Source organism: Mchenga conophoros, linkage group LG4 (assembly GCF_057382185.1).
Source record: "Mchenga conophoros isolate Kocher_MC1m ecotype Shallow Benthic linkage group LG4, M_conophoros_male_GT1.1, whole genome shotgun sequence".
NCBI classification, from domain to species: domain Eukaryota; kingdom Metazoa; phylum Chordata; class Actinopteri; order Cichliformes; family Cichlidae; genus Mchenga; species Mchenga conophoros.
The window spans coordinates 23,119,132-23,128,210 of NC_140529.1; the positions used below are offsets into that span (position 1 = coordinate 23,119,132).

Here is a 9,079-nt window from a genome sequence, read left to right on the forward strand (position 1 = left end):
GTGGTTTTTAAACTTTTAATTTTGACAGTAAACTTTATATAAAGCAAGGGAAAATAATCAGATCTATAGGCTTATAGTTTATTTATTTATTTATTTATTTATTTATTTATTTATTTATTTATAATGTAGTTCCTGAGTATCACAACAATAGCAGCCGTGTGAACCATGAGTTTGGTGCTAGAACAGCAGGGAAACGACGCTCTCCCATTATGGCTTCGATTCTACAGTTTAGCCCACTGTTTTCATCTGTCGAGCGCGCGCGCACACACGCGGTCCCTCCTTCGTTGTTTAGTCAGGAATGTTCACGCGTGTTGTATTGATAACGCGGGTGTGTGTTACTTATGTGACATATGAGAGGATCGATATGCAGTAAAACCAGCCCCCCGGGTTATGGAAACACGCTGAGAAAAATAAAACAGGAGCTTGCCATGGTGAGTAGAGGGCAGCTTTTTGTTTTGGCGTGTGTTTTATATTTATTTATTTGTATGATTTTTTGTATTTTAATCTAGATTTAGAATCTCAGATTTATGGACTGATGCTCAGTAGGTCAAAAACAGATTGTGTATATAGCCAGAATCAACTCTATTATTTGCTTGGTATTTGAATTGTATACTAATACATGAGTATTGTGGCATTTTTATTATATGTTGTACTTTAACAAAGTAAAAATACCATTGAGGACAATTTCAGATCTTTTTTTGTCATTGTTTAATGTTTTGTGTGTTAGAAAAAAAGATTTTTGGAAAGGGAGCAGACTTGTGATCATGTGATCAGTCATATGGCTTTCCAGAACAGCTCTGTTTTGTTGTCTCTCTTTTTTTTTATTTTGAGAACACTGTGGAGAGGTTATAGACAGTCACAGAGGCATGGTTTTCAGTCTCAGGTATATCTGAAATATAAGATACTGTTTTTTCTACACACTGTGGCCACATCTAGGCAGACCCAGAGGTGTCAACACAGAGCGGGGGTTATGATGTGGAGCTGTTTGTGGACACTCCAGACTATGATCTGATCTGCACCATATGCCAAGGGGTCCTCAGATGTCCAGTAAGAGCTGCGTGCCACCACATTTTCTGCAAGAAATGCATCTTGCAGTGGCTAAAAAGGTACTGAATGTATCTTATCAGTATCCTTGGACAAAAGTTTTACCTGGCTTTTTTATTTGGTCAGAGACTCATTCCTAGTTGTCCTCTGCAGACAGGAGACCTGCCCCTGCTGCAGGAAGCCGGTGAACCCAAGCTTGATCTTTGTCATGTTCAAGCTAAGCAAATCTATTGGACGCCTCAAGATCAAGGTAGGAAAGGGAATTTGAACACATTTTTACATGATTTTCTATGAGCCCGAACAGAGTGGATACATTTGTATTTGCCTGATGCTGCCTGGCATTTTCATGTGTGAACCACTTCATGGGACATATTTATTTGTGACTGTTTTTATTAAGTTATTAATAATAAGGACATCATCAAGACAAATTCTCTGAGCCCAAGATGACTTATTTGAGATGGAGGAAAGCAAAAAATATAATTCCAAGCTGACATTTTTGCTTGATAAATGACTGAAATGATTAGGTTGTGCATCAGAATTGTTTTGTTTTCAGTCGTCTATGGCTTGGATTAGCTTCTATCTCAATTCCTGCAGACCGATTTATAGCACATTTATAACACAAGTCATTTTATTAACTATATGATTTTTTCTGTGTGTCTCACAGTGCAAGAATGAGATCCGCGGCTGTGCAGAGACCTTTCCCCTCTCAGAGCAGTACTGCCACAGCATGAGCTGTTTGTATGAGCTAATCCCCTGCCCCTACCAGGGCTGCAGGGTACAGCTCCTCCGCAGGGACCTCGAGACCCATGCGCACCACTGTGAGCACTGGCGCCAGCCTTGCCACATGGGTTGTGGGACGATACTCTCCCACCGAACCCAGGCTCAACACAACTGCTACAAGCAGTTGAGGCAGGAGTACGAAGCTAGGCAGAGGAATCACAGGGCCATTGCCACCGCCCTACAGCGGAAGATGAGGAGGATGCAGAGCACCATGGCCCACATGAAAAGGCAGATAGGGCTTATCTGTGAGAGTCTGGAGGTGATGGATGATCTGCATGAGGTGGAAGAGGAGGACCTTGGGGAGAGTAGTGGCAGCTCCAGTGGGACTCCAAGTAGCAGCAGCAGCTGCTGAGGAAGGGAGTTAGTTGCTGGTGCTGGTTGAGCTACTGCTGTGTATAAATTCAGTATGTGTTTAATTCTTTGAAGGTGTGTGTTTTTGAGTATATGCAGTACTGTGAAAAAGTATTTGCCCTCTTCCTGATTTTAATAGTTTTTGCATATTTTGTTTCCAATAAAAAACACGTTTTTAATATTAGAAAAAGATAACCTGAGTGAATACAAAATGCAGTTTTTAAATGATGATTTCATTTTCTGAGGTAAAAAAAAAAAGCCAAACCTACCTGACCTGTATGAAAAAGTCATTCTTCTCTTGTTAATTTATGAATTCACTGTGATTAACCACATTTTTGTGAAGCTGAGGTCAATTTCAGCATTCACACAAATAAAGGCTCTAATCTAAAAAAAACAAACAAAACTGCAAGAACAGAAACAAAGTCACTAACATCCATCAGTCTGGAAAGGGTTACAAAGCCATGTCTGAGGCTTTGGGACTCCAGTGAACCACGGTGAGAAGCATTTTAGACAAACAGAGAAAACTCAAAACAGTGGTGAATTCCAAGAGATGATTGACGACTCATTCAAGAGGTTATAAAAAGGACCGAGAACAACATCTAAAGAACTGCAGGCCCCACTTGCTTCAGCTAAGGTCAATGAAAAAAGTTTTTTGGAAGGTTTGTGTCCTGATACATCTGGCGTGAGCCTACCACAGCATTTCATAAAAAGATCATACTGACCGTCAAATACGGTGGTGTTAGTATGATGGTCTGTGACCCTTTTGCTGCTTCAGGACCTGGACGACTTGCTATAATTGATGTAACCAAGAAGTCTGCTCTCTGCCGGAAAATCCTGAATGTCTTGCCATTATTTCATGAAATGAAGCCTAAGCGTACTTGGGTTATGGTTATTGTTATATCGTTTATATAACCTATTGTCATATAAACGATAACCTGGGTCAGGTTATTGTTTATATAGAAATTAATGTTAAAATTTGTTTGATGAGCCGGAACATGTAAGCGTGACAAATATCAAAAAAGAAAAAAAAGAGTGAGAGAAATATAGGAATGAAGGAAAATACTTTTCATGGTACTGTAGGCATCTGATTAGTGTTTTTGTTTTGTTTTTTGCCAGGTTGCAATGTAACCTGTTTAACCTATTTTGTAAATAAAGCTTTTACATTGTTATTATTACCTGTGCTGGTCTTATTTAAATAGATCAACTGATAAAGGTATTTCATTGAAATCTCACAGATGAACTAAGGCCAGGCTTGTATTTCTAAATTTGACTACATAAGTCCCGGTGCAGGTCTACCTCCTGCACCGAGCTCTGGCTCACCTGGAGAAGCCTGGAAGCACTGTGAGGATCATGTTCTTTGATTTCTCCAGTGCTTTCAACACCATCCAGCCACGACTTCTGAGGAACAAGCTGGAGCTATCGGGAGTGGACCAACACATGTCCCAGTGGAGACTGGACTACCTCACAGAACGCCCACAGTATGTAAGGACACAGGGCTGTGTCTCTGATATGCTGGTCTGCAGTACGGGGGCCCCACAGGGAACTTTGCTGGCACCGTTCCTCTTCACCTTCTACACTGCAGACTTCTCCATCAACTCCCCACGCTGCCACCTACAGAAGTTCTCTGACGACTCTGCCATAGTTGGCTTCATCACAGGTGAGGATGACTCAGAGTACAGACAGTGGACTCTGGACTTTGAGGACTGGTGTCAGCAGAACCACCTGCTGATCAACACTGGGAAAACCAAGGAGTTGGTGGTAGACTTCCAGAGACGCAGACCCACCACACTGACACCTTTGAACATCCAGGGAGTGGACATTGAGATAGTGGGCTCGTGTAGGTACCTGGTTGTTCACCTGAATAATAAACTGGACTGGAGCCACAACACTGATGCTCTGTACAGAAAGGGTCAGACCAGCCTCTACCTGCTGAGGCGGCTGAGGTCATTTGGAGTTCAGGTAGCGCTTTTAAAGACTTTCTATGACTCTGTGGTGGCATCCGTCAATTTTTACAGTGTGGTATGTTGGAGCAGCAGTTTATCGACAGCTGAGAGGAAGAGGTTGGATAAACTCTTTAGGAAGGCCAGCTCTGTTCTGGGGTGCACTCTGGACCCAGTGCAGGTGGTAGGAGACAGAAGGACTCTGGCCAAAATAACATCTCTGACGGACAGAGTCTCCCACCCCATGCATGTAAATGTTGCTGAACTGCAGAGCTCCTTCAGTGACAGACTGCTGCATCCTAGATGCATGAAGGAGCGTTTCTGTAGGTTCTTCCTCCCTGCAGCTGTCAGACTGTACAATCAAAACTGTTCGCAACAAACATAGATGTTTACATCAGTGCTGTAACAACTTCAACTGTTATAATTGCACATTACTGTTCTCAGCTTATACATACACTAACTTATTGGAAGTTACATGTCTACTTTTTAATGCACAGGTACAATACACAATCTGCACTTTTCTAACTTTTCTAATTATTCTAAATATTCTTAACTATTTAAACATCTTTCAGTATCCTGCTCTGTTTGCACACTATCTGTACTCTAATTTTAACAACTGTACTGTACTCTGCTCTGGTAACTTTTGTCTATGATGTAAATATGTAAAAATTGTTTTCTGTTCTGTGTCCTGTTCTTTTTTGTATATGTGTGTTTTTTGCTGCTGATACAACCAAATTTCCCCTTGTGGGACAATTAAAGGATTATTCTATTCTATTCTATTCTATTCTATTCTATTCTAATGTGTTATTATTACATTTCACTAGAAAATTAAAAACCAATTAAAGTATGTTTACAGAATAAACAGATTAATTAAATGAACACTTAAAATGGATTTTAAAAGAGTGCGTTTTGATTTTATTATAATTGATTTTTTAAGAACTGTGTTTTTAGTAAGCAAATATAAAATCTGTCTCAGTTATTCGGTAGAGGCGGTAGAGAGTAGGTTTTCTCGTGGAGTAAATCTCGCGATAAAACTTTAGCATATAACCCGGCGGAACCTTTCACAGGCCTTCTTCCTGTTTTGTCGATCACGTAAGTGTGCTGTTGAGTTTCTCTTCCTAGTTTATATCCTTAAAAATCTCACGCATCGTTCAGTCAGACACTTCAGAGCTGATTATAAGATCATATATGAACATATTAAATTAAAATCCCAGACCTATTTAACAGCGAATTTGAATACAGATGGAAATATTTGTAGTTTGCTTGTATGAATATGGCGGCGATACTCGTGTCCCGTAAGACTGAATTTCGGTAAGCATGTCCGTATTTTGGGGGATAAATAACTAAACGTCTTTGTTGTTTTCTTGTCGTGTAGCAAATGGCGGACGACGCCGGTGGTAGAGGAGGTTTTCGCGGAGGTTTTGGCGCCGGTGGCCGCGGTCGGGGCCGTGGACGCGGCAGAGGCCGCGGCAGGGGCCGCGGTGCACGGGGCGGCAAGTCCGAGGACAAGGAGGTAGGTTTTTGGATTAATAAGTGTTTTGAACATAAGCACTTAGTATTTTGGCTTTTTGTAGTTTACTTGAGTTTCTTTCCTGTCATAGTGGGTGCCGGTCACCAAGCTGGGCCGCCTGGTTAAGGACATGAAGATCAAGTCCCTGGAGGAGATCTATCTGTACTCTCTGCCCATCAAGGTAACTACAGTTCACATACATAAACAATCATATTTTATTTTATTTTACTTGTCTTGTGGAAATGTCTGAATGAACTGCAGTTTCTGTTGTGATGTAAACCCCTCAATGCTTACTCCTTTTCCTGTAGGAGTCTGAGATCATCGACTTCTTCCTGGGTTCTGGTCTTAAAGACGAGGTGCTGAAGATCATGCCCGTCCAGAAGCAGACCAGGGCTGGTCAGCGCACCAGGTTCAAGGTGAGTGTGGATTCCTTTGCAAAGGAGAAAGGTGTTTTGTTTTTTTTCTCCTGTTAATCAGCGTTGTCTAAGCCTAACACTGTGTGCCTTTTGCTTTTTGTCTACAGGCCTTTGTTGCCATTGGTGACTACAACGGCCACGTGGGCCTGGGGGTGAAGTGCTCCAAGGAGGTGGCCACAGCCATCCGTGGGGCCATCATCCTGGCCAAGCTGTCTATCGTCCCTGTCAGAAGGGGTTACTGGGGTAACAAAATCGGCAAACCCCACACTGTGCCCTGCAAGGTGACTGGCCGCTGCGGCTCTGTCCTGGTGCGTCTCATTCCAGCCCCCCGTGGTACCGGCATCGTGTCTGCCCCAGTGCCCAAGAAGCTGCTCATGATGGCTGGAATCGATGATTGCTACACCTCTGCCAGGGGCTGCACCGCCACCCTCGGCAACTTTGGTAAGCTTCTCCCAGGGTCATGATCTGCATACTGTATTTGGGTGGGGGGGGGTTGTTTCTCCTCGCTCTGCCCAGCTTCACCTCGGCAGTGGTGTAGTTGTCGTTAAAAGGAGAGAAAGAATTGAGTATTGCACGGCAGGGAGACGTTTTAGTGGTCTTCCCTGTTACCCTTTTACAATGCTCAACATTTTTTTTACCCCCAACAAGACTGTTGTACTTTGTTACTGGAGCGCCATGCTACACACACTTACTCTTTATAATTCCTTCCTCAGCCAAGGCCACCTTTGACGCCATCTCCAAGACTTACAGCTACCTGACCCCTGATCTGTGGAAGGAGACAGTCTTCACAAAGTCTCCCTACCAGGTCTGTACAGAGCCAACATGAGCTGTTATGGTTATGTCAGGATTTTGTGTAACCAGGCTTTCTGCTTTTTGTTCCAGGAGTTCACTGACCATCTGGCCAAGACTCACACCAGGGTGTCTGTGCAGAGGGGCCAGGCTGTGCAGGCCGCTGCCTCCTAAACATTTTGTATAGGGAATCGTTGAATAAACGTTCTGGAACACCACTTCTGTGTCTCGTGTGCTTAACTCACAAAACTATGTATGCTGCAAAAATGTGCAGACTTCGGTAACTGAACAAGACACAAGTGATATGTTGGGCAATAGGAGAAACTGCATCAGTTAATGCAGTCACCTCTACAGTAATACAGAGTAAAATTAACTTTATCTAGCCAATCAAAATACTTTAAAGATACTGAAACCTTTAAAATGATTATTTGGAGCAGCAGATCCCGTATTGTGTGCTATCATGAAATAAAACTAGTTTTCAGCTTCTGGTCAAAATGGTTTTGGAGCATTGTCCATCACTTGGATACTTTCACAGTATTGGGGTGACTTGTAGGAAGCAGGTGAAAGGGGGGAGGTATAATCAAGAAAAGGGAATGAAAATTAGAAATGGGATGATACGTGAGTCACTGAGGAGGATGAGATTTGGAAATTTAAATACTTTCAAATCAGACTGAGACAAATGTTGGGTGGATTACCATAGGATATCAGCGTGAGCGAAAGGGAATATAGGTGATATGCCTAACTCACCTCCACATAATGCTATTCTATGGTAGTTGTTTTGTTATGCTTTTAGTTTGAAATTACTCTGATACACATCTGAAAACGTAAGTGTGATAGTACTGAAGGTTTGTGAGGGGTCACCCAGGGGCAGATCTAGAGAAATTTTGTGAGGGTGGCAAAATCAAAGCCTTTTTTTCCAAACACATATGCAGGTGGTTACAAATGGTTAAAATGAATCAAATGCAGTAAGTATACACATTTTTCATATAAATAGTCTATAACTTAATTGTTTTCTGTAGCCCACATAATTAAACACTTCAGTTACAGAAAACATGTGATGTTATGTACTGTATAGCCTGTATAATAAGTAAATATAGGCCAGTAAGTATAAAATCCAGAAAGCTACACAACATGGGGCAGCTCATTGACAAACAAAATTCTAACTTAAGTTTCACACTGTTTTTTTTGTTAGAAAAAAATTAAAATTGTTACATGCTTAACAAAATGTCAGAAATCTGCACTTGCATGAACACAAATTTAAACCTAATTTTTCATGATTTGTTGGATTAACCCTCTGAGGTCCAAAATATAACGAGCCATTTTTGACTCCTTTTGATTTTACATTTGTATTTCACCTTCAAATTGTTTCTTTTTATTTTTCCCCCTTGCCTTGCTTGGTATCGGCCCGGCTATACGCTTAAATCAACCTTTTAGAAGTTGAGAAAGAAAATAATAGATTACCCACAAACTGAATATGGACAAGATTTACTACAGCCGCTAAAAAAATCCACTGGAAAGGCGGAAAGGTTTCGCATCTTGTTCGCTCTTTCCCTGCAGCCTCACACAGCACTCGGCAGAGAATCCCCACTCATCCTCGTCCCAGCTAAACATCCAATCACTGTTAATTCAATTCAATTCAATTTTTTCAAGTCAATTTTATTTATATAGCACCAAATCACAACAGTCGCCTCAAGGCGCTTTAGATTTAAGGTAGAATACAATAATAGATACAGAGAAAAACCCAACAATCATATGACCCCCTATGAGCAAGCACTTTGGCGACAGTGGGAAGGAAAAACTCCCTTTTAACAGGAAGAAACCTCCGGCAGAACCAGGCTCAGGGAGGGGCGGCCATCTGCTTCGACCGGTTGGGGTGAGAGAAGGAAGACAGGATAAAAGACATGCTGTGGAAGAGAGACAGAGGTTAACAACAGATATGATTCAATGAAGAGAGGTCTGTTAATACATAGAGGGTGAGAAAGGTGACTGGAAAGGAAAAACTCAATGCATCATGGGAATCCCCCGGCAGCCTACGTCTATTGCAGCATAACTAAGGGAAGATTCAGGGTCACCTGGTCCAGCCCTAACTATATGCTTTGGCAAAAAGGAAAGTTTTAAGCCTAATCTTAAAAGTAGAGATAGTGTCTGCCTCCCGAATCCAAACTGGAAGCTGATTTCACAGAAAAGGGGCTTACAAATCATACAAGCTTCCAGGCCAAAAGCTCTTTCAGGAACAAGCCCAGAATAAA

The 9,079-nt window shown here is 41.9% G+C and overlaps 2 protein-coding genes across 2 annotated transcripts; both read left to right on the forward strand.

The window, feature by feature from the left end:
• Positions 1–350: 350 nt before the first annotated feature.
• On the forward strand, positions 351–3,405 carry rnf151 (ring finger protein 151). Its single transcript, XM_085272623.1, has 4 exons — positions 351–431; positions 937–1,106; positions 1,198–1,294; positions 1,709–3,405. Exons 1-4 carry the CDS (start codon positions 351–353, stop codon positions 2,174–2,176), a joined length of 816 nt encoding a protein of 271 aa, XP_085128749.1. The 3' UTR covers positions 2,177–3,405.
• Positions 3,406–5,455: 2,050 nt separating this feature from the next.
• Positions 5,456–7,048, forward strand: rps2 (ribosomal protein S2). Its single transcript, XM_085271087.1, has 6 exons — positions 5,456–5,628; positions 5,717–5,806; positions 5,934–6,041; positions 6,149–6,482; positions 6,755–6,846; positions 6,924–7,048. Exons 1-6 carry the CDS (start codon positions 5,494–5,496, stop codon positions 7,002–7,004), a joined length of 840 nt encoding a protein of 279 aa, XP_085127213.1. The 5' UTR covers positions 5,456–5,493; the 3' UTR covers positions 7,005–7,048.
• The last annotated feature ends 2,031 nt before the right edge of the window (positions 7,049–9,079 follow it).

Coding starts and splice junctions, on each gene's coding strand:
- rnf151 (XM_085272623.1), top strand. CDS start 351: ATGAGAGGATCGATATGCAGTAAAACCAGCCCCCCGGGTTATGGAAAC. Junction 1,107..1,197: donor ATCTTGCAGTGGCTAAAAAG/GTACTGAATGTA, acceptor TGTCCTCTGCAG/ACAGGAGACCTGCCCCTGCT. Junction 1,295..1,708: donor TTGGACGCCTCAAGATCAAG/GTAGGAAAGGGA, acceptor TGTGTCTCACAG/TGCAAGAATGAGATCCGCGG.
- rps2 (XM_085271087.1), top strand. CDS start 5,494: ATGGCGGACGACGCCGGTGGTAGAGGAGGTTTTCGCGGAGGTTTTGGC. Junction 5,807..5,933: donor TGTACTCTCTGCCCATCAAG/GTAACTACAGTT, acceptor CTTTTCCTGTAG/GAGTCTGAGATCATCGACTT. Junction 6,483..6,754: donor CGCCACCCTCGGCAACTTTG/GTAAGCTTCTCC, acceptor TTCCTTCCTCAG/CCAAGGCCACCTTTGACGCC.